At 39.0% G+C, this 25957-nt stretch overlaps 1 protein-coding gene across 2 annotated transcripts; it reads right to left on the bottom strand.

Annotated features, from left to right (window-relative positions):
• Positions 1–10765: 10765 nt before the first annotated feature.
• Positions 10766–24764, bottom strand: LOC143848735 (Acyl transferase/acyl hydrolase/lysophospholipase superfamily protein). 2 transcript variants are annotated; one of them, XM_077357750.1, is made up of 8 exons: positions 24178–24762; positions 23170–23313; positions 18498–18570; positions 14409–14514; positions 14216–14312; positions 11682–11780; positions 11404–11594; positions 10766–11331 (listed from the first exon to the last, which is right to left on the bottom strand). In XM_077357750.1, exons 1-7 carry the CDS (start codon positions 24715–24717, stop codon positions 11451–11453), a joined length of 1203 nt encoding a protein of 400 aa, XP_077213865.1. In that variant the 5' UTR covers positions 24718–24762; the 3' UTR covers positions 10766–11331; positions 11404–11450. The 2 variants fall into 2 exon arrangements, with proteins under 2 accessions (XP_077213865.1, XP_077213866.1); XM_077357751.1 differs by lacking the exon at positions 23170–23313 and having other exon boundaries at positions 24178–24764.
• Positions 24765–25957: the final 1193 nt, after the last annotated feature.

Genomic DNA, 25957 nt, shown 5'->3' with positions numbered 1-25957 from the left:
AACTTTGTTCTGCTAATAGTTTTTCTTGTGCATACATCATATAAGAACCCATTATATAGAGGGCACAATATAGAGAAATGATATCCCCCCCTATGGTAAAATCCATCCCCCCACCCCCGGCCCAACGTTCTTAGTTAGGTTTTGAAGGCAAAGAAAAACGTTATTTATCCTAAAGCAGTGAACCACTCTCACATAAACCGTTAAAGGGGGGGGGGGGGGGGGGGGATTTTATCCGTTTCGGGGGCGGCGAGGGGGTGAATATCAGCGCCCCACACTGAATCAGTTTCGGAAGACCACAAACAAGAGAGCTTGAATCCCAAGAAATGACTAAATCACCGGCCATTTACACTGGTGTCTTTATTTTGTAAACTGAACCTCGTTTTAGAAGTGTTTTTCAATTTGTTTTAGAAATTTAATTTGCCCATTTACATCGGAAACGCCTCCAAATCCTACGCAGCACATTTCCATATTCACTTATTCCGAAAATGGAAACGCCTTCGTTTGCTACGTTGCCAATTCATTTCCAACCCACTCCTCTTTCTCTCCTCCGAGTCCTCTTTAACTTCCAATAGAAAACTCTCACGTATTCATTTAATACCATAAATTCCGGAAAAACGTAACGATTTCATTTCTTATTAATACCAACTCATTTCCATACAATTATAGCTCTCCCATTTTAAGGGTTCATCCTTGTCGGTGCTCGAATCTAGCTAGGTGCTCAAATGGTTCCCTCTCGGTCTAGCTGCCATTGAAAGACAATTGGCTGGGTGATTGAAACGATGTCCTGTACTCCCAAACAGTGGTCAGGAATGCCCAAAGTTGGAACTCCGGAGAAACCCTTCGACACTCAAATCAGACAAGGCAACAAGTGGAGCTAAGCACAAGGAAAAGAATGCACTGGAGTGTAGCCGCTTCCTATGAGAATTGGAGTGATTCTCTTGAGCGCTCATTTTTTACGGTTCATAAATTCAATTTTACTGAGGTTTGTAATTAGTGTGGTAAGGGCAGTTTGTCTTCGTCATTGCCGCAGTAAAAGAAATGTTTAGCGCAATACCTAATATGGTGTTTGAGTGTCTTAAAGTTGTCTACAAACTGTTTCTTGCATCATTTAACCTGATTTATTATGCTGTTACTGTTTGTAAATGTATAATATGGAATGTTTCACAAAATATGTCTCTTAATTCTCTATAAGTACTCGGTAAACGAATACGAAATGGAGAGTTCGTATACGGATGATCCTTCGGTTCTCTTCCCTCTCAAAAAAACCACTTTCAATTTGGTAAACGAATATGAAATGGAGAGTTCGTATACGGATGATCCTCCGGTTCCTCTTCCCTCTCAAAAAAACCACTTTCAATTCTCATCTCTCTGGTCAAAGCAACATGAATCATGTTCGCTAGGTAACCGGCCTATTTTATTGCACTTTCCCGGAGCGGAGTCATTGGATCTTGGAGGCATATACCAGAGTTCCCATTTGCACTGTCAATTCGTTGACTGTGGGGGCAATATTGGCTTAAGGACAACAGCTTCATATCGTTCCTCAACTCAAGAGATAAGTCATATCTTCTACATGTCGAATTCAATTACTTACGGGTATTTCATTATTAGATTCGATTGCTTGAGGTAAGTACTTTATTTTCGTTGTTTTATTAGTATAATACAAAATCACATGAAGCATTTTTATACAACAGGAGATCTCAAGTTTGGTTATCCACACTGTTCAGTTTAGATGAGTTCTAGAACCTCGTTTGATGTCTACTGAAGATTTAACATTCCTCAAATGCCTAAAATTTTCAGCCCTCCGCTTGTAAGACATCAATTTTATCTAGGAAAAAAAAATCTAAAACAGTGGTGGGCTATCAGGCTATTTGAAGTTAAAAAACCATAAGATAGAGTAACCTAAGCCTCTCGAGAAGTGGCAAAACAGAATATCACATATCAGAGTAGAATTCACAATAATATGGAAGTGCATTCATTCACCGATTTGATAAAAGCATACACTGAATATGTCGTGCGCTGAAACTTTGACAGTGAATAAAAAGCATACACTGAATGTGTCATGCGTCGAAAGTAGTATAGATCAATATGATAACTAGATAATAAACAATGATCAGAACAATAAGGGAATGTATCTGCAATATATGGCATGCAAATCACTAAGGTACAGAAACATATCAATAGTCAACACAATGGTGATACAAGAGGATTGCATTTGAGTTACAGAGATACCAAAGTAGGGTGGCATGTGCAAATCAATATGACAGCTGGTCGTCACAATAACCTTTGACAGAGTAGTATTAGGAGTAAGTTAATAAATAAGAAGGACATGGGTACAAAATACAAAGGCATGCTAGACCCAGGTTTAATCAAAGAAGGTTATGGTTACATGGTTATGTTATTGGTGAAGTCTGATCTCAGTCTAATATGGAAAGTACTGTACACTTTACCCTGACTGCGGCGGTCCCGAATTTTGAAGGTATTTTTATACTGGGGGTAGTTTTGTACTTTCATGAATTAGGGTTTTTCTTTATTGTAACGCGTTTCTGAACGTCATATAAAAGGGATGTGATATCAGGAGACGCTACAGAGAAGTGTGAGGGTTTGTAATCTTTTCTTCAGAATAGTGGAATCGTTGGCTTGTCGCTCTACTGTGGATGTAGCCCATACCAAACTGGTAGGGTGAACCACGTAAATTTGTGTGTTCTGTGTGTGAATCTTTCGTTTATCTTTGCATCGTTATTCTGCTGCGTTGTTAATTCCTAACAGGTTACATATCAGATTTCATCAAAGAGGATTAGAGATCAGATTTTGAATGAATAGAGTCATTTCAACAATCCTATAAGCCCAAAGAATGTCACAAAGAACTTTGATATTGAAATACTAAAGATGTTCCATATCATTTACCTCAAAAATGTAACTCCATTCTCTTCAGGGCTCAAACTCAGTCACCTGGCATCAATTAATAGCTCCAATGATCGTTAAAGTATCTAATAACAGCTTACGAGATATCATATAGGCACGAAAAATTCACTAATGGCTAATTGGCAAAAGTACGATATATTTTTCGGGGCTTTCCATAGGGGTCCCACATAATAATATGCAATTAATGAAATTTGAGAGGCATCCAAATATTTTTGAACTATTTTCTATAAATAGTAGGCGTCTCAAGCTTTCTAGAATGCCCAAGAACCCTGAAATCGAGCGAGAAATGAAATAGTTATGAATTTTTGAAGTTTCAGAATTCTCCCCCGCAGATGGAACTCTTCTCTTGGTCAAGGTGATGATGCGCCATGTGGCTAGGAGTCGCAGCGGGGCGGGCTCGGATGTTGCATTCCCCATCACCACCTAAGGGAAATTCCCCACCCCCGCTTTGGGGATTGCGGGGATCCCTGTCCCCACCCTGCGGGGAAAATCTAATCCCCGTCCATGCCCCGCACATTACAGGGGAAAATTTCGCGCCCCGTCTCTGCCCTTCTATGATAATAATTTTGCCTTTTTTATTCTAATCAAACAATTATTAAATAAGAATTTAAAGTTCCAAACTAAAATGTAACACTTTATGGATGCATTTTCATAATATTAAAGACATATAGGGATATTTAAGTAAATAGATGGGGAATATGGGGTGCGTGGGGCGGGCCTAGAGCCATCCCCATCCTTGCCTCGTCCCCGTCCCCGTCCCCGTTTAAATCAGGGAATCTCCGCCCCGTGTGGGGCGGGGCGGGGAGGATCCCCCCCTTTTTGTAGGTTTAATTGCCAGCCCTACATGCGGCAGCTCTTCGATGGGGGCTCTCGGACCCGATAGCTTCCTCTCAGCTGAGGGCTCCCCTCTCGTCCGGAAGCCCGATTCCTGGCAACGTGAAGTGAAGTGGTTGGTGCGGTGGTAATCGGCTCCAGACCGACCAAGTTCCTTTGTCTCAGTCGGGGCCGCGAGGCGGCTGGCTGCTTCAGGTTTCCGTGCTTTTACACTATAGGTAGCCCGATTTTGACTCCGACAAAAACAAAATAAGGGCATTTTTAAAACATTTAAAAGAATGAAATATATACAACACTTGACTTGTTGAAGTAAACAATCCTTGCAATCTATGGAAATACCTCCCCTAAAATTATGGTTGCATTATCGGCTTTTATGCAATGCTAATCTAAACATAGATCCTGCCCAATGAAGAGGTACGTGTGGCTGCAGATAAATAGATTTCAATGGAAAATAAATGTCAGGAAGAATCTAATTCATAAAACCAATTTACCTTGTTTGGATGGGGGAAGAAAACTCAAAGGGTGAGACCAATGAGGTGTGGTGGTAGACCTGTCAAAAGTAAAAGTTTAGAGAGAGAGAGCATAAAAATCAACTTTCAAATTAAATAAGAGTAACGTTGAAAAACAACATACACAGAGAAAATATGAGAAAGCCAAGATCACATGGGAATCCAATGCTCAACCAAAACCCTAAAGGAACGCAGGGATCAGTAACAAATGACAACTTGACACGTGTCTTCTTCAATGAGCACTAAGCTTTTCAATCATGGACTTCACACCCCACCATCCTCTATTGAAAAAAAAAAAGAGAGGAATAAAAGTGGAAAAAAGGATACAATCCTCCACCTGCCATCTTTAATTCATGTAGTTGACTTGATATACAAAACAAAAATATAACTTTCGACGTCAGTGGTAACGAGAGTCAAAACAAAGCGACCAGAGAGAGAGAGAGTCCAATGGTGGTTTCAAATATCAAAGATTGTTTAAAGGAACACACTGCATGTATTAATGAAGAAAAACAATCCCTCTTTGATGTTTTTGTTTGAAAACAATCCCACTTTGAAGTTTCTGTTTGATCTTGGTGGTTTCTCAGAAGGAAATTTACAGGGCTGTTTTGACATGCTGGCCGCCTCCAAATCAAGGTGTGAGTAATCGTGTTGCTACCCCTTATTTCAGATGGAGGTGGACAGAATGCCAAAATGGCTCTGTAAACAAGGCCTCTAAGAAACCAACAGACAATAGACATGGAGAGAGAAAGAGAGATAGGTCTTTAAATAGACTATAGGAAAACAGTGAACATGGAGAGAGGGATGGCTCTTTAAGTAGGCCTCCAAGAAACCAATAAACGAGAAGGAGAGAGAGCTCGAGAGAGAGAGATTAGGGTTGATGGTTTTGGGAAGTGGTATTTGAAATTTGAGTGAGAGTTAATTGAGGAGGTGGGGGTGCATAAACATGAGAGATAGAGATGGGTCTTTAACTGGGCCTCTAGGAAACTGATAAACAAGGAGAGAAAAAGATGGCTCTTTATCTAGTCCTGTAACAAAGAAAAAACATGGAGAAAGATTAGCGTTGATGGTGTTGGGCAGAGGATTTTGAAATTTGAGTGAGTTCGGGAGGTTGGGGGCATAGGGTGCGATCATACTAGCACAAATGCACTGGATCCCATCAGAACTTGCCATTAAAATAAAGGTGGGGGTGCATGAGAGAGAGAGAGAGAGAGAGAGAGAGAGAGATTAGGGTTGATGGTGTTTGGCAGCGGTTTTTGAAATTTGAGCGAGCTAAGGAGGTGGGGGTGCATGAGCATGAGAGAGGGAGGGACCTAGAGAGAGAGAGAGAGAGAGAGAGAGAGAGAGAGAGAGAGATTAGGGTTGTTGGTGTTGGGCAGCGGTTTTTGAAATTTGAGTGAGGCAAGGAGGTGGGGGTGCATGAGCATGCATGGTGTGGTACGACCTTGGTGGGTGCTTTTCCAGTTAAGCTCTCAGGCGTGTCTCTTTGCTCTTTTTGACTTGCTACAAAAGGAGGAAGCAACATGTTGTGCACTTGTCCCCCACTCAAGTCCACTCACGTTTCTATTTTCTTCCCTTTATATATCTATGCTCAGATTCGGTGTTAACAACTCAGACTTTGACAAAACTCGGCCAGGATAAATGAATTTAGGTCAAGTCAATGATTAATTAGACTAGTGTCACTTAACTAGGACAAATCAATGGAGATTTTCACCTACTTGGAAGCTCCAAAACCGAGTTACCGTTTGACTCGGAAAGTTCAGTGCTTATACCATGTATGGTGGTAATTTGCGCAAGAGGATGTGACTGCATGTTAAAATTGTCAACAAGGATAATATTTTCTTCTAATCACTATCTTAGATTGTCAACATGGATAATATTCTCTTCTAATCACTATCTTAGATTGTCTACATGGATAATATTCTCTTGTATGCATCTATATATAGAGGACGTCATTAACAGTTGGGCACTTATATTGCTTTTTTCTATCTCACTTTTCAAATCAAGCTACAGAGAATATGACATGGTAAAGCCAAAATTGGGGCAAGACAAAGTGGGAATTGTTAGAATTACAGAATATTGTTGTGTTTTGTCTTGGTGTCTTAGAAGTAGACTAGCCAACTGTTGAGGAATTTTCTGAAGAATTTTAGAGAATTTCTATTATTCTTGAATAAATTACAAAGAGTAGGTTAGTGCTTATATAGAGCACTTACATGATGATAAGGATAGAAGGGAAATCAAGATAATTATGGAAGGAAGAATCCTAATCAAATCTACCTAATTAAATCTACTTTCCTAATATTTCTCGCTTGCCTCTTCATATCCACTTGCCTAATTTATATAGTCTCCTCATTTAGCCAACATACCCATTCTACCTCCAAGATGATCCAACAGTGAGATCTAAACACAATCCAACCGTTGGATCCCACATATTCTAACATGCCCCCTCAAATGCATATGGATTGAAAATCAATATACGTTTGACAATAACAAAAAAATTCCCAATATAATAGAATTCCCCAAATTACAAATGTAATCAAAATCAACTGATTTGATGCACACTTCCGGAAGTCAATGACGATGATCCTTTGCTGAAGACTGTTGTTGCTGCCAATGATCATTGATGATGGTTGCCGAAGAAGATGCCACTTGACATTTTGTCACGAAGAGGGCTTAAAAGCCAATAGACCATAGCCTCGATGGGACTAGATGATACTCAAGCCCTTGATGAGCGAGTAGAAATGGGTCACTATGGACCAATGCCGGAATGGGCGAGAATTGGGTCGCTATGGACCAATGCCGGAATGGGCAAGAATTGGGTCACTATGGATCAATTGCCAAAATCGGCAAGAAAATGGTCACAATGGACCAATGCCGGAATAGGAGACAAAGAAAAGAAAAAAAAAACAAAGAGTTGGGCGACAATGATAGGGCAACTGGAAAAGAAAATTCTAAAAATTTTGGGAGTGTAAGACTCTCTTTTTTGTGTGTGTGTATGTGTGTGCTGAATGCTGATATCAATTTGGGGATTTCACATAGGGAAGGTTTTGCAAGAAAATGGTTCAATTAAAATTAGGATGAAAAGGGGTGTCTATATCAATCTTGGGGAAATGTCTCAACACTGCTGGATGATTTTCACCCTTTTCTGTCTTATCTAAGAAGCCCGTTGGCAAGACCCTTACCCCTTCTATGTATTTGATTTTCTCAACACAGCACCTTATCATCGCTTATGTAAACAGAAACCCTTTCACCCACATGAATCAAATGGGGCTGTGACTATCAATCGAAGGGGGTGAAAGTTTGCTCTTTTGGCAAGGATTGGGTTTTGATTGACACAAAGAAAGGAGTGTGACAGAGGGTTCTTATGATGAATAAAATAAGCCCTAATGGACTGTCATGATGAAAAGAAAAATAAACAGTAAAGAGTCACTCGGTCAAATGAAATGGCTTGGGATGATCGAGAATGTCATCTTCCTAAAAGACATTCATCTCTAGCTTGAGTGGGCAGTGGAGAGACACAATGAAGATCCGGGTACTAAAGACATGCCGAAATGGATGGTGACAACAACAGTGAGGATTTTGGTGATGGGGTAAAGAAGCCATATGACAAGAGTATGAGAGAGGTACAGAAGAGAAGCAAGGGTTGCAATTGTTGGTATTAGTGGAGAGAGACCGGGTGGACGGCTAGATCGGCAGTCCGCTGGAGACGGAAGCTTCTTGTGTTGTGCTCAGGACTAGGTCCAATCGACCCGCTCTGATACCATGAAGAATTTTAGAGAATTTCTGTTATTCTTGAATAAATTACAAAGAGTAGGTTAGCGCTTATATAGAGCACTTACATGATAAGGATAGAAGGGAAATCAAGATAACTATGGAAGGAAGAATCCTAATCAAATCTACCTAATTAAATCTACTTTCCTAATATTTCTCGCTTGCCTCTTCATATCCACTTGCCTAATTTATATAGTCACCTCATTTAGCCAACATACCCATTCTACGTCCAAGATGATCCAACGGTGAGATCTAAACACAATCCAACCGTTGGATCCCACATATTCTAACATTTTCATGATGGACTAAGAATATAAGTCGGTTTTGGGAAAAAATACACATACAATGTCCCCAACCTAAAGCTTGAGGAGTGGGTAAACACATGGACTTCTCACGACATGTGAGATGGTTTCTATTGGTTGTAAGAGGAGAGAAGAGTTTGAGAGATGTCAGTCCAAGGTGAGAGAAAAAGACAGTTATAGGTAGGGTTGCAACTCGGGTCGGGCGGGTCGGGTTTTCTAGAACCCTACCCTACCCAAGAAACAACCTCGGGTCGGGTTTTTTTGGGGAAAACCCGTGATTCTTAAACCCGGCCCTACCCGAGATAATTTCTCGGGTCGGGTCGGGTCTTTCCGCATTGCCGCCTCCAACTTCATGCAATGCCCTCCTTTTTATTCCAAATTGTCCTAATTTATTCTAAACCCACTTTAAACCTGATTTTAAAATGTTGATTGAAACATGCTGAGAAGTGATATGATTAGATAAAGTATGATTTAAACATTTTCTAATTCTCAATGAACTCGTTAGTGGCCAAACTGATCTGTAAGGTTTTAAACATTACTCACTAAATATTTATGCAAAACACAAGTTCTGAGGTTCGATAAAAAAAGAATGCAGTCATGGCCTCTATTTGCCTATAGAGAATGACATAAAATTATTTTTGTGGTGGTGATATACTGATACGTATCCTACAAACATGTACATGAATGGAAAGCATGAATAAAATGGACAATCAAATATGAGTAAAGATGCCACTGTAAACAAATTAAAGAACTACAAAGATTATTTTATGCAAGAAATAGACCTTCTTATGACTTCGATGGCCATGAGAGCAATAGGCAATTGAGGCATAAATGCGAGAAATAGACCTTCTTTCGTTCGTGTCTTACACTCTTACTGTCTTGGTGAGATGAGAAATGAGAATTACTAAATTACCCATATCAATGTTATTATTTATAACTTATAATATTTAAAAACGAATAAATGCGGGTTTTCGGGCGGGCCGGGTTTTCCACCTTTAAAACCGACCCAACCTAAGAATCACTCGGGCTTTGGAAAAGTAAACCCGGCCCAACAACTTACCCGGTCACTTTGAACCCGACCCATGCTTTTTTCGGGCCGGCCACTTTGAACCCGACCCAAGTTGCAACCCTAATTATAGGTTAGGAAATACAGGATTGGTTAATCTCTTTTTAGTTTTTACACAGGGAGGTACCCTTGCAAAAATGAGATGAAAGGGCTATTGGCTGCATGTCACCCTAAAATATAAAAGTCAAAAATGTTAAATGCACTTTGATGATGTGCCCAATGGGAGAGCTCTTTCATCTCATTTTTGCAAGGGCTCCCTTCATTCTAGCATTTATAGTGATTTTTGGTGTGAAGATTTGAGGAATGATAAAATGAAGGGCGCCCTTGCAAAAAAAAAGAAGCTATAAGGACACCCCCCATTGGTTAGTGGGCACATGAAGTCAGCAAAGTGCATTTATTGCCCTGCCATTTCCGAATTTTCTGTTTCCACGCTGTGGAGATGGACCAATGGGAGCAGCCCCTGTAGTTGATTTTTGCAAGGTCGCCCTTCATTCGATCATTCCTCTGAAGATTTATTGTGTTCTACAATCTTTGAAACTAATCATCATCCTAAGTTAAACATTAAAAACTTGACCAGTCCAAAGAAACTTTCTCCTGTAGTTGATCGATCTTGAGTTTTCCTACCAAGGCCTTATTATTGTAAGGCCTTACACCATATAATTTATCTCACGACAAATCCAACCCGTTCCAAGCTGAGATAATTTCTCAGGTCGGGTAGGGATGTGCAAAACCCGAACTGCTCTACCCGAGTTGGAACCTAACTCTAACCATTCAATTTGTGGCCATTAAATGGACTTTGAGGAAAACAAAGAAACAAGTCTGTTTGAGGCATAAATTGAAGGGTTAGAATCATCCAATGGAAGTGGATTTCGGTGCGCGAACCATCCATAACAAGGCCTGATAGATAAATGGTCAAGATCATTGAACAAGCTGTCCCCACTTGTAGTTCCACGCATCATATTTTCTTTGTTGGCATGCATCAGATTAGAACCCTAAACTTGGGGACAATGATCTTCATAACACTAACTTCAGAAAAGCTTCAAAATCAAAAGCATTGATAATGTGAAAACAAATTCATGGTAAAGTTTCGATTTTTTTGCTGTCTGTGATTGTCACACTCAGCAATTTCCTTCCCCTCTCCGACAAAACTTATAGGATACTAATATTTGCACTGACCTGTTTTCATAATTCCACTAACCCACCTTGTGTTTTACTAGGTAGGTAGATAGAAAGATAAAGAAAGGCCTCCTTCCCCTTTCTAGTTCATAAACATTGTACATGTACTTGAATGGTTCTATCTGTTATGCAGAAGCATCTTTAGATCATTTCCCATTCTTTTAGTAGGTAAGCCAGAATGCCATATATCTAAGAAAAAGAAAGAAACAAAGTATGCTCCTGTTTCCAATAGTAAACTCAAGCTTCAATTAGGAGCTGTCTATCCTTTTTCACATTGCTTACATTTTGATCTGCCTTCTTGCAATTACAAATTGGCATCTGATATAACATAAGGAGATGATAAATTTGCCCCCTTTGTTTCCTAGGAACACCCCAGTGTAGTGTTTTTATGACTAAGGACAAAACCGTCGAATGGTCATAAAACTACCGCAGGGAGGCGGTTCCCTTTTAAGAAGGGGGGGGGGGGGGGGGGGGGGGGTTTATCATATGAATATAACAATATATCGTATGAATATAAGTATATATCATATGAATATATAGCAGATTGCTACTTGACTTCGTGTTCCTCTGTACATGTTGGCACTTAGCAGTCTTCTATATCAAGATCAGTAAAAGCAATCCCGAAGAAATTGCCTTCTACAGCGATGTGTCATCGGTGGCAAACATCTGTTCTACTATCAGATCAGCAACTAGTCAACCTCTTTGTCTTCAAAGTGTGATACCAGGCTCTATGCCACAAGCCAGCTTGGAATTCCTGGTTTTGCCAATGATAATTAGTAAGATTGGAATGGGAAATGAAAAGGAACAAAAGGAAACGTTTAAGTACCTTGATCTTTCCTCATTGGAAATTTTGATTGAGGAAACAAATTCAATTCAAGGATTGTCAGTGACACGATCGGTTTGAACTGTTGCCTCCACTGGTTTCTGCTCGGCCCAGACAGATGCATCGAGGTAGCCAAGCTCATAAAGTTCGTCAAGAATATGATCTTCTGCCGGCTCCAATGCCCAATTTAAAAGCTGCAAGGATCAGATAATTGGATACAATGAGTGTTTAGTTTAAATTAAGAGCATGGAAAGCAGACGGTTTTGGGGTTTTGAGAACACCTGTCGTGCGGTAGCTCTGTTCTCTGGATTGCAATCTGGACTAATCCCAATCCCTTTCAACCCCCATTGAACTCCGCCCGGGAAAGCACAAACACGGACCTGCAATGGAAGATAATTATGTGATCTTCAAATTATACAAACCTCTCATTTCTCTACACTGGATCCGCAGATCACCGACTACATCCATTTTTTATCTTTTTCAAAGAGCACATTAACCAGGCCAAATCATAGAAAGTTAAAGAATGTTTGGCTACCAATAAAATAAATTAAATTCATGGAATATTTGTATATTCAAGGTGAGAAAAGGGTAAACAGGGCTGGTGGGAGAGGAGATTTGAGAGGGCCGTGACCGAAGAGAGCAAGTGATTAGGTTGGTAAACAAAGAAAAACAATTCCTCAAATCCCTCCTCTCCCACCCCTTTGCACCTCCCTTACAGTTTCCTCAAATCTCTCTTTCTCTCCCACCTCTTTGCACCTCGCTTACAGTAGGTAAACCAATATTCCATGAGTTTTTTTCCATGGTTGCCAAACATGCCCTTAATGATATGGAAATGCCTATGTTTTAAGAAATTGGTCTCTGTCAAACATAAAGAAGGCCGCCAAGAGAACCCTGTATTTCCTTTTCTTGTTTTCTGGCATTAAAAGTGTATTAATATTGTTTTAACAGATTTATATTGAACATATCCAGTTCGCAATATTATATGCATGAAATTTTATTTTTTTACATTTCAAGTACGGACATGTTCATGTGGCAGGTTTGCTGAGATCGCTGTCTAATGCAAGTCCAAGTCCAAGTCCAAGTTTACATAGGTGTTAAGTCAGGAAGAACCCAATCCCAAAGAACGCAGTTTTTATCAGAAAGAATTTTACATAAATACAACAGGGAGAAGTCTAGAAAGGTAAATGGTATTGAAAGAATCATTTGTTTATCATTTCATCATAAATATAATAGGAAAATCATTTGCTACAAAAAAACATAGAGAGCTTTAACTATTGTTGGTGATTCTCACCACCATTCAAAAAGGCATGGGACCCACCACATCCATTCACCAATTCCCCTGTAAATGGATAGATCAGGTTGGGTATCACCATCTGGTCTTGATTGTATGGTGATGAAATTAGGTTGGGTGCCACAATTTCATCTTGATTGTATAGTGACGAGATTCATCAATAGCAATCTTATCCTTTGGTGTTTCACAAGAACGAGCATGCATATATAACATCCTGATGTAAAGAACTTCAAGCCTTGTTGCGGCATTGAAGTATCATTCACTTGTTCTGATGGTGCCAGCGTCAATGTTCAAGTTTAGTTTGCATTGCCTTAACGGATTAAAAGCATAAGATCAGGCAAGAAATTTATTCCAACAATATACTTTCAACTATAACCAAAATTTCCCTTTTTCTTCCAATTTCTCCACTAAAATAATTATTTCAGCAAAAAATTCAAATAGAAATCACAAACAGGATTTCACTAAATAATTTAACTTGTAAAATCAAGACCACAGAGAAGCTCAGTGATTTAGTAGCATCACACCACCGATAATGAATGTTAATGTAATAAAGCCAAAGGGGACAAGGAAAGAAGGGAGAAAGAACACGAAGAGGGAGGAGAAAGGTGAAAGAGGTCGTGAAGTTCAGACTTCTGTAATTCAAGCCTCAGACTCTCATCATAGTTATTTTTTTAACAAAAAAGGATAAATCACATTATAATACTGCCAATTATAAGGGAATCGATGATGGAAAGACTATTCTACCCTTACACCATAACAATATTATTAAAGAACTACAAATAAATTTCAATGATCCGAGTCAACCTAAAGCATAACCACCCTTCATCATCGGATTCTCCACATACATCTCCTTCTCAAGTTCCATCTTCTAACCTTCCCATTGCTTTACAAAGAGAGAAGTGTTCCTGTACTCGCCATCCAATCAGCAATTGTGTCTTTTACCAGTTCGTTTCTCCTTCATTTCATGGTTTTATTGCTTCTATTTCTTTTGTTCCAATTCCTACTAAAGCTTACAAATTCCTTGTCTCAATTGCCTACGAGGCGGAATGTGGGAGGATGTCAATGAGATTTTACCTTCAAGCATAAACCCAATGGATCCATTGACAGATACAAAACATATTTGGTTGTAAAAGGCTTAACTCAGATTAATGGTAAGAATTATAAAGAGACTTTTGCTCACGTAGCTAAGCTGAATTCAATTCGTGTGCTCCTATCAGTTACTACAACTCACACTTTGCCTTTACATAACTTGGATGTGAAGAATACCTTTCTTCATGGTAAGATTTTAGGTGTTCACCCCATTTTTAAAAAGGAGTCAACCAACGGTTTAGGATCATCAAATTACGATGGGTTGGAGGCAATGTGCCAAACTAGAGCTAGCAAACCACATCAATGGAGTCGATCACCCTTTATACGTTTCATATGCACCGTGGGCAAAACTAAGTGGACAAAAATGGTAACACCAAGTTTTCCTAGCATAACTATATAGTGAAATTATACAGTAAAGAATTTTCAAGAAAATACCGTTTCCGAAGCAGATGTTGGTGGCATAAACAATGTCAAACCCCCATCTATGCAAAGTTTATTGCGGAAAATAGTTGCAGGCCTTGGTGCAAGATACCTGCATAAATTGAGTTTTACTTATTCTACTTCATCATACAATCCGGCGAGGATAGGTATTGCAGAGCACGAAGGCAAGACATAAGCACATAGATACCCTGGAATGAATGAAGAGGTAACAAGTGCATTAATGAGATCTTCCTTGGACTCAAATTGATCCACAAGTAAGCCCATTGGCCTCCAAAGTATTTGGGTGATGGCAACTGGAACAAAAAAGCTAAAATTAGGAAGTTTCCTAGCAGAGAAAAAATCTATAAAAATATCAGTCAACAATTATGTTGCAGTGGTAAAGAAACTAATATGCTACTTCATTGCAAATAATATTTGCAATTTCTAGAAATGATGATTTTATGTTGTAACAAACCTCTTGCATGGCACCCAAACCTAAACTTTGACACCATAGGATGATAGAAGTACACCATAAATTGACAAAGATCATGCTTAATAAGATTTATAAAACCACAAACGAACCATGTTCAAAGATATAAAGACAATGCACTATATGTGATTGTAAAGGAAGACCATTCAATATTGTATACTAGCTCTAAAGTCTAAACTCTTTTATCTTAAATTTTTATATTGTACAATATAAATTGAGTCGTGAATAGTTGCCAATATAAAATTAAGCATACATAGTCTATGCATCAGTTTGCCTATGCTAATGCACACGTGAATGAGTTTAGGTGAAATACTATATTGCCATATAATAGGATAAAGACTGGTAGAGGTAATTGATCATAGTATGCTATAAACAAAACTTATAACATTGTATCTTGTATGCTACATACATATGCTGTTTTATACTACATAGTAATATCATGATACAAGTGTAACAACTCGGATTATATATTTTATTGTCCGTGATCATAAATACATTCTCCCTGGCCTTAGCATTTAATATCTTTCAGAAGCTGGAAACAGATTGAAGATGCAATTGGTTTTCCATTTGTTTCGCAAGTGACAAAAATAATTCAATAAAAAGAAAAATAGAATGCATTAATGAGCATCCCAAATCGGTATTGCATTATATTAAGTTCATTAACTCTTTTTTAAAACTGGAATTGGCACTGAGGCCAAGGGAGGAGCCAAAAATTTTATTAATACTTCGGGGAATTACAACGGACTTGAAACCCGAGATTCTAGGGAGACAAGTCTAATCAAAAGACAAACCAACAACGAAATAGGAAAATCAACAAGGGAAAACAGTGGACCTAAGGTTGGGGATAGCCAATCTATCCTAACTACTCGCTCTAGGAAGATCCCTCAGAGTCTTACACCCATATTTAGCTAAGGCATCTGTTGTATAGTTTGCTTCCCTATAAGTGTGGGTGATGAATGGGGAGATTTCTTGCATTAGTTCCTTGACCTCAAACCGGAAGTACCTTATCTTCCGCGGAATTTGAGATTTAGAATGTATATTTACAATCATCTTGCTATCTGATTCAATGGTGATATGATGCATATTCAGGTCTATGCGAAATCTAAGGCCATCTTGAAGAGCTCTCCATTCAACTTGAGTGTTCGATCCATTTCCATAAAAGTGGGAAAAGGCTGTAACTAAGTCAGGATTCTCATCTCAGATCAATCCTCCATTCCTCCCCCTCTTGATCGCCCCAGGTTACTCTTTGCCGCTCCATCCATGTTGAGTTTGAAGGTTACTGGGCTAGGGGGATTATTCCAGCAGACCGTTAAGATCCACGCCATCTACAGCTATGCTTTCAAGAATGAACGCGTAATTCCCCCATTCCTTCTTCTTGGCTTATGTTTAGATTTTACTTTCCTACAGTATCATCTGAACCATCTTTTAGCCTTCCATTACAACACCTATGAGGGTGTGCTTTCCATTACAACATCTGTTGCACCTTTCTAGCCATATCTCCCAAAGAGTGAGGAGTGATGTTGAGATCATCAGTTTTCCCATCATTTTATTGCTTCTTCTATTGGACGATCTTATCCCATATTTTTGTGATGCACTGATTGATAACCTTCAATAAAGGTATCTTGTAGATAAGCCTGACACCATTGTTGACTCTAAATATTCCATAGTCCATACTAAAATTCATGAAAATGGGTTCCTCACTGTACCTCCCCATACTTTCCCTCAAGATACCAAAACCAAAGCGCAAATCCAATCGATGAGAAACCCAACTCTAAGGTTGTGGTTTCCATGAATCTTGATGCAAGCAATGTTCATTAAAACAAGCCCTAATTCAATAGAGATGATTCGAGAGAAGATAGTCAATCAAGATCCAAAAGTAGGTTGGGGTGGAACAGAACTATCATGCTGATGTCAATAATTGGACCTAGAAATTGTTAGAGATGAAAATTGAACAACACAGTTGTGATGATGTATACTAAATTTTATTCATTTTCTTAGCCAAAGTTTAAGTAGGTTTTGGTGGGCCATGTCTAACGAAAATGAGAAAAGTGTACTATTTTAATGGCAAGTGTTTTTAATGAAACGAAAAGGAGCGTTACAAGGTGATCGGGATGGTCGAGAAATAAAACAGAAAACACTAACAAAAAAGACGTGAAAGTAAAGGCCCCACCCTCTCACCATCAATGAGTAGAATGTCAAAAGTTGCTAGTCCCACCCTCATCACTTATGATGAGGCAAGCCAATCATCAGCCTCAGAACAAGCTGACCACCAAATATGTTGAAACATCAATGAATGCCTCTTGATTCAGTCCTTAACTTCCTCAATAGCATCCCCTAAGCGCCACAGGTAATTCACCCCATCTTTCACCCGATGAATAATATTCTGAGTCTCCTGCCCCCATCTTTCACCCGATGAATAATTTTATGAGAGTCTCCTGTGACAATAAGGTCGTTCAGAAGGTCGAGATCCACCATGTGAATCTCCATGAGTAGGGCAAAAGATGTCGTCGTGCTGGAATCATGAATCCTTAGTGGGCATGAAAATGCTATGCTCGCATCCCCTCTAGCATCACAAAAGAGACCCACAAGTCCAGGATTTCCTAAGCTTGACCAGTCAAAGTTGTCAGAGTTAAACTTAAGAAAACCCGGAATGGGGTGGGTTTCGCAGTGTGTGTGTGCGCGTGCGTGCGTGTGTGTGTGTGGGGGGGGGGGGGGGGGGGGGGGTGCTAAATCGACCTTTGGGTGGCGATGGCTGAATAATCTCGAGACCGAAGAAGCGCCTTCTCCCACTGTGTCACAGTGGAAGGTTGTTGCTGGATTGCATAAAAACTTATCGAGGCACCCTCAAAGACTACATTCTTTCTTTCTTTCCACAAAATTCAAAAACATGAGCTAGTTCCAACCCCCAAAGAATGTGGCCTTTTGTCGTCCACGGGCCGATTGATCAGTAATTAAACAGTTCCCCCAGATGACGATGGAAGATTCCAATGCTACTCCCTGATTTATAACCGAAAGAGGAATAACTTCAATAGCACACTCGAGTATCAAAACATGGGTAAAAAAACCATAAGCCTTTGTACCAAGTTCAGTACAGGACATTTTCAAAGAAAATAGAGGTGAAGGATAGGCCAGATCTAGAGTTTTCAAAAGGAAAGAAAAAGAAGAGAAATCAGACTAACGCACATGTGGATCTTGGCGCTGATATCGTGATAGATGTAAAGTAAGAAGTCATCATAGAAGTAATCAACCAAGGCATGGAAATAAGAGAGGAGAAAAGAGAAAAAGAGATAACCTGTGGGGGTTGAAAGTTTAAGACCACAACTCGCACGGATATAGTCTTTATAGTTTTCAATTACAATTAATTACAAGATGTGCCATTAACGAGGATGGGGCCCAATCATAATACACCATAACACTTATTCTGAAATCTATCATTCCCAATATTTTTCTCATATCTAAAATTAATGTGCTCATATAATTTCTGGTAAATCCTACGTCATAAATGTATACTTAAATGCATAATGTTAAATATGAAGAGGTCATAATTCTCGAATGTGAAACTTGAAAATGTATTCAGATCACCATTTCAAGACCAAACCAACTGTTCAAGGTCAGAATTATAACATGTAGATAAAATTAAGAAAATAACTATATATTGTCACGAGTGACTATCAACCACTATAGTATCCCACAAACCCTGACAAAACACCAATCTAACTTCATCTGTTATGAGAAAACTTCTCAAACTCGGTCACTGAAACAAGCTTAATCTTACCAATGAAGATTGAAAGAAAAAATTAGGCTTACCACGAACCCTCCCACTAGACCTAGCATGAATGTCATCTGGCAAAAGTCTTTCAAGAGCATCTTTCAAAACAGCCTGCATGAGAGGAACATGAAATTAAGGAAACAGCTCAAGCATTTTCCAATCACCAAGCTAAAATACAAAGTATGAAATTCAGATGCCTTTCCTCCACTACTTTGCTTTGAGGGAAAGAGATTAAGCAGATACGTGCATTAGAAAATGAATAATGCTTTATAAGGAAATAATTTCCACGGTATGTGCCAGACAACTTTTCGCACCATAGGTATTGCAATTATGTAGTGTACTTATCTTTTCTTAACAGTAATAATCCAACCTGCTAATGGCAAAAGTATTCTTTGTGAAGGAGTAGTTCCCAATTATGGATGACATCAAGCTCATCGTAATGGTTCATCATAATTTCCAATCTCGAAATTCGGTACAGATATCTCCAATCGCAGAGAACCAGCTTATTATAGGTCTATACAGTTTGGAAGAATGAATCGGATTGATAAAGTGGCTGATGTGGTCAATGATTTGTGGACACGGACACGAGTGTCGTATGTCGACACGGGCACGGAGTGTCGGACACGGCAAACCCCCAAAATTTAGAAACAGGAACACGGCTAAAATTTAAAGTATATATAATCATAATTTGTGGATACGGCTTTGTGTGTCGAGTTTCAACCATAGTTACCGGATTTGTCATCCGCACTCCGACCCGCGATCCGGGGTCGTACGATCCCAAACGTGGTTCGCTAGCGACCCGGAGCGACCCGCGGGAGAGAAAGAAGAGATGCAAATAGACTAAGGGAGAGATGGAGAGAGAGCTACAAATTTTATATATTTTGGGTTGGATTAGAACTAGAGCTTTCTTTTTGAAAAAAATATGTAGGGCATACATGAGGTTTTTTTTATTTGTTTATTAGATGGATGTAGTATGGACTATGGAAGGATATTCATATATTCCAACGGGAACTTTCTTTATGAAAAAATATGTATGACATACATGAGATTTTTATATTTTGTGTATTAAATGTATGTAGTGTGTACTATGGAATAATATTCTTGTAAAAAATATATGAAATTATATATATCTATATACTATATAGCAAAAGAGAAAAGGAGAGAATTATTTGAATTTCTCCCAAAATTCTAGTAGAATTACACATCACTTTTTTTGACTTTTTTTAACAAAGGCACCCATTCAACCCACATATTTTCAATCCTACCAGAAAATAAGGAATTGCATAAAACATCAAAATCAAAGCCCTAAGAAATTGTATTAGATTTAGTAGACATAGGTAAAAAATGATCAGAAATGGCAAAATCTAGCAAATATGCTCACTCGGCAAATAAATGAAGCATCATTTGGCTTTCCATCAAGAGAAACCTCAGAAATATGGGTTGATCATTCAGTTTCTCCCTACTGGTGCTGGTCCTACCCTGATCGTATGATGTTGGCCCCTTGACCAATAATCAGTAATTAGTCTCACAGTTGGCTCCCAAAATCCAAAACAAACAGGGCCTTAGATCCTACTCGGTCGGGAGAGCAGCTACCTCAGATGAATTAAATGAATAAGACAAAATGTGAGCATATGTGGCTGCTCTGCGATGGACAGTAGAAAATAATTTTGAGTTCAAGCATGTTTTTTTTTTTTTACCAAGTCTTCTAGTTGATGTTTCAATCAAAGTGTTTCCCAAGGCGGCTTATTGCTAGGTGGTAGAGAGTGGATTGGGTATATATGTTACATAATACTACGGATTTTGTGAACATATTACATAATACTATGGATTCAGGACGCCTTTCAAAATATTGACGAATTTCGGGCACCTTAAGAGGAACAACATATTATGGAAACCTTTATAGATTGGAGGGCTAGGATCAGCCTACGGAAATGATTTTACGAGCACAACCTATTTCTGCTGTGTTCCATCACATGGACGGTTTGGATCAACCTATGATGGGTCCGTACAGTTCTTTGTCGGCCCGTGCATCGCACGGGGTTTTTTACTAGTGTGTGTGTGTGTGTGTGTGTGAGAGAGAGAGAGAGAGAGAGAGAGAGAGAGAGTCCGAATTAGCGCTCCAAACTAACCCACGGCCCTGAATAGCGAACCAACATAGCATACCCTCATTGTATCACGTATCGGGCTACCATACCGGAACGAACCGCGTTCCAGGTACGTGGTACGGCCCACGTACTGGAACGAACCGCGTTCCAGGTAACATTGGTTTCGACACAGATATGAGTCCCACACTTAAATTAGTCCCTATATATTAAGCATCATTAATATTCGAAGATACTATAAAATTACTCAATATCCATATTAAAAAGACATGGGATAGAAGTTTTTATTTTACTTTTTTTGAAATGGACGTGGGATAAATAATTTTCATACATGAATGTATGTCAACTAAAAAATGCATGTCAAAAAACATTTTACTCTAAGAAACGATAAGCCTAATCTAGACTTAGTTTTCCACTAGCAGGCACATCACATAGATCCCATGTGGGTATGGTGATTGAGATAGTGGGATCTTTTGGCTTGCCAAGATGTCATATTGGAACGTGAAGTCCCACATAATGTGCAGTACCCACACCGAATGCATAATCCTAACCCCTGCATCCAAATGTGAATTTTTCAATGTTTTCCCCAAAATATTTTAACCATTGATATTTGGTGGGTTTAATCGAACAGGTGGATCTCTGTACAATAAGGAGTTGGACATTCACGTGTCGTCTCAAGGTGGCATAAGGGATCAACAATCTTGATTACGACACACCACGGGCGACATGTACACCTGCGACCATATTTTTAAACGTCAACCGAACTGACATGAAATGGTCAAAATATTCTGTTTCCATCCCCACCGAGAAACATACCGAAACTTAATGCATAGAGAAACCGAAATCGTAAGTGTCTTAGTGGTATAGGCTGCCAATATGTGTTACATAATTATATTTATATGAATTGCATGTGAAATGTGGTGACTGCACTATCTATAAATATTTATATGAATTAAATGTGAAATTAGTATGTATTTAATTATCACAAAGTGATCGATGTTATTAAATCATTACTGTTGAAGTGTGTTGAAGGGTACTGTGGTCATTACATGTTTTGTGAGAGGTCATGTACTCTTTGTATCATGTTGCCCTACCTTGGGCCTATATATACATCATATTCATGGGAAGACTCCATAGTGGAGACTCCCCATCCTCTCCCGTCCTCTTCTTCTTCCTCTCTTACCTATCTTCATTTCTAACATGGTATCAGAGCTTCAGGTCTGATCCTCAAAAACAAGGAAGAAGAGTCCCTCGTTTCCCATCTCTCTCTCGCGTGCGCCACTCTATCTCTCTCGTTGTTTTTCTCTTTGTTTTTGGGTTTGCCGTAAACCCAAATCCTCTCTCTCTCTCTCTCTCTCTCTCTCTCTCTCTCTCTCTCTCTCTCTCTCTCTCTCTCTCTTTGTCCCTAAAATCTCTCTCAGATCTCTCCTCTCTCTCTCTCTATCTCGCGAAAATCTCTCAGATTTCACTCTCCATAATCTCTCTTTCCCCACTTGCGCATTACGGCAACATGGGCTTGCCATTAAAAAAAAAAGACAAGACCCACCCCCACCTCTTCGTAATCTCTATGTCCACACTCTTGCCGTAAAAAGGAAACAAAACCCACACCCCCCTTTATGTGAATCCCTCTCCCATGCGGCTTTGCCGTAAACCCATTCTCCACCATGTCCAATCTTAAATCTCCATTGCCAAATCCCTTTTGGCATCCATAAATCTCTTTCTTTCTCACTCTTAATCCATTATTGGGGTCTTTCTAGTTTATTTAACCCCTTCTTGATATGGCCCGGGGGAGAGGGGGAAAGGAGAAAAAGAAGGGAACGAGAAGAAGAATAGAAGAAGGGAAGGAAAAGGTATTAGAAGAAAAGAAATTCGAGGGGAGAACTAGAAAAATAAGAGTAGGAGAAGAAGAATAAGGGAAGAAGAGAAAGAGAAGAAAAGGAGGGAGATGGGAGAATCTCTGTTCTCAATTCATTAATTCATCAAAAAACTCAAAAATCCCTAATACATAAGGGCCTTACATAGACAATTGAAAGAATCTGGAAATAAAATAACATGGAAAATAAAAGCCCTAAAAAACTAAAACATGGAAATAAAAATCCCAGAAACTAGATAACATGGAAGTAAATTCCTAAACTGACCTAATGGGCAAATATTCCTCTTATGGGACCTACAATCTGCATGATAATCTAAGGGATCGTAGATTTGATTTAACATGTTTTTTATGACTTATCTTTCGTAGTACACACACAATATAGGTATTCTGTTTTTCTTTTAGCTTATAGGAGGTTGTTTCAAGACACCACCAAGTACCCCAAAAGATAGAGCCATTCTGGAACCGCCGCATAAAACATGGCAGCGGGGCCAAAGTTGAGCAAAACAAAGACCGCAACTTTGGTCTTTTCAATAAAATTAAACAGAAAAACAAGAAAACCCAAAGTTATTTCCTTCCAGCTATGGTGCTGGAGTGAATATGATCTCCACCACTGCCAAGTGCGTAGGGAGGGAAAAAATTGTTTACCAGAAAATCCCTTTCATAATAACAATAGCTTACTACAATTAGGGCCTAATTTCATGAAGGTGAAGGTTCTAATATTTATTATAGTTATACCCCAAGGCGAAATGCAGTGCCTTTAACTCGGCAATCTTCAGCTAGTACTTTGGTAGCTTCTAGGGCATATTGCATGCTATGTCCAGAAGCAATCACCGCACAAGCTATAGCACCAGCTGATGAACCGGATAAAGGTGTGGTTTCCTGTACCATACATAAAACAGTCTCAGAGAGATACATATATTATGAAAAAAAAAATGAAGTCAACTAACATAATGTAATCTCATGTACCATTGATAAGTATATTCAATTAATCATTCTATGTCCCCAAATAACCAAGAGAAGAGGGTCAGTTATTAATAATAGTATCACGTGACAAGCAATAAAAGATCTAAGCAGGGGCCTAAAGTGGAATATACAAAACATGTGTTTCTAATAACAAGAAAATACCCAAACAGGTTAGCTAAAAGATATAGCAAAAACATGTACAGAACTCACTCAGTTTGTGCTTAACATGCCTAACAGCATTCCTCTCAGATGGAAGAGTTCATGAATAGTATACTTCTTTTCTCATTCAAATTACATCTAAAAGTCGAGATAAGAAGCATTTACAATAGAATTCATAGCATAGAAGCTCAGACTTGGTCAATCAGGGACACAAATATCTCAATGCACAATCATAATAAAACCCACAAAGCTGCATGAGACATCATGAACAAACTTAAACTAATAATGACAGTTCACGTGATGTTAGTTCAGTCCCTGAATAGAATTTTAAAGCTATACACTATACACAAAAAACAAATAGAAAATGTAAATCCCTACAAATGAGTTAAAACTTAAAACTGCACAAAAGAATTTCCTATTAGATTCAATAACCAAATCTCGAAACTCGTTTCGGTAAAAAGAATTTACAGTCCAAGACCTCAAATTTAGGTTATTGAGGTTATCCAAGACCTCAAATTCCATCTTCCAATTGCACAATAAGGAAATATAATCATTTCAAATAAAATATCAAACTTTAAAACAAAACAAAAAAAAAAGAGAGAAAAAAGTCAGAAAATTCACCTTGATATAGCCGTTCTCTATAAGGAACTGAGCCACGCCAAGATGATAAGGCAAAAGGAGTCCTGCAGCAGAAAAGCTGAATCCAGGGCTCGTCACAATCTTTCGATCCCTCTCCGCCTCAACATCCTTCGGATCCTGCTCCCAAAGCACGACAGGATCTTCCGGATCTTCCACAACCCTTCTGTCCGTGAATTTTAGGCCCGGATCCAAATTCACAGTATCTCTCGAAGTAGTAAACGGATTAGAGACCAAAGATGCCTCATTAGGGTTTCTATTTTTGAGAAGGAGAGAAGCTACGCCCAGGAAGAATTCCCCCGTGGCGACTGCGAAGGATTTTTTGTCGGAGAGAGGAGGATCTGTGGTGGAATCTTTTTGCTGTGTTTTGGCGGAGATTCTGAAGGAATGGGTTTGGGAATGAAGGAATTTAGGGTTAGGGTTAGGGTTGTGGGGGAATTTGAAGGCGGAGAGAGTGAGAGGGGAAAGAGAGGACATGAGGAAGAAAGCGGGAGAGAAGGATTTGTTGCTGAGTTTTAGGGGCATTTCTTCTTTCTTTTTTTTGTCTTTTTATTGATTGATGTGAGTTTGAGAGGGACGTGAACTTTTAATGCTTGTCAGGTATTCTTTGTGTCAAAATCCGTTTCGATTTGAAACCATTTTTTAATTTTTTATGAAGAAATGTTCAACGACCCCGTATTTTTTGCATGCCTTGTCGATGATATTTATACGGGAGATTTGTTAGGCGATTTCGCGGAATGCCATTTCGAGTCTGCCTTTTGCATCTGAGAACAGCCACACAAGTTAAATTTTTGATCCATTTTGCCTTATTCATTAACTAGTGGGACCATCCATACCAATACCATGCCATATTCATTCAAATTCCATTAGTATGTTGTTGAGATATTATTTAGGGAAAAATACAGAAACACCTGTCAACTTTATGACATTTTTAACTATAGCCCTGTCTTTTAAAAGTCACCAACTACACCCGTGAGGTTTCAATTTGTATACAGTAGAACCCCTCTTGATGGTTCGTCCGCAGATCGAAGAGTTAGGATGATCCTATGGAGCTGATTTTTCGGGCACACCCTACCTATGTCAGGGTCCGTCAAATGAGCGCTTTGGATCATCCAAACAATGTGGGCTCACTGTGTTTTTTGTAGTATTTGGATTAGGGTGTGCGGTTTGCAGGGAGAGGGGGAGGGTGTATGAGGTCTTCATTAGCATTGATAGTGTTTCAAAAGAGGAGGTATACAAATTAAAACAACAGGCGGTGTAGTTAGTGACTTTTAAAAGTCAGGATTAGAGCTGAAAAGGTCAGAAAGCTGAGGGGGTGTAACTGTGTTTTTCCCTTTTATTTAAGAAAAAACTCCGAACCAACTCTAGAGGTGATTTTAATGTACAGTTTTATCATGGGAAATGATATCAACACTCCAATGTTTTTATATCACGCTGTACTAGCTTGTCTTTTATTGTTTAAAATAGTCCCCAAAAAGCTCTCACAAGCCCATTTAAAAGAGAGGCAAGGAGAGCAGAGATATCAAACATTGAAGTTCTGATATCATTTCCCTTTTATTATACTCAAATTTCATTAAGGTGGTGGGATTTTCCTAAGAAAATCCCCACTTTTGGGACTGATATTTTTTACTTTTGGACATTGTTACAATATAGCTAAGTGGAGAGGGATGATCTAGTGTAACCACGACCAACTGGAAGAATGTTCTCAATTTAGGGACAAATTTCTGCTGAGATGGATGTTGTTGTTAGTAAAAAACACAAAAAA

This window comes from Tasmannia lanceolata, unplaced genomic scaffold (assembly GCF_043159265.1).
Source record: "Tasmannia lanceolata isolate RefF3 unplaced genomic scaffold, GAP_Taslan_0.1 ptg000016l, whole genome shotgun sequence".
Taxonomy (NCBI): domain Eukaryota; kingdom Viridiplantae; phylum Streptophyta; class Magnoliopsida; order Canellales; family Winteraceae; genus Tasmannia; species Tasmannia lanceolata.
This window is presented reverse-complemented; position numbering and strand designations above follow the sequence as displayed.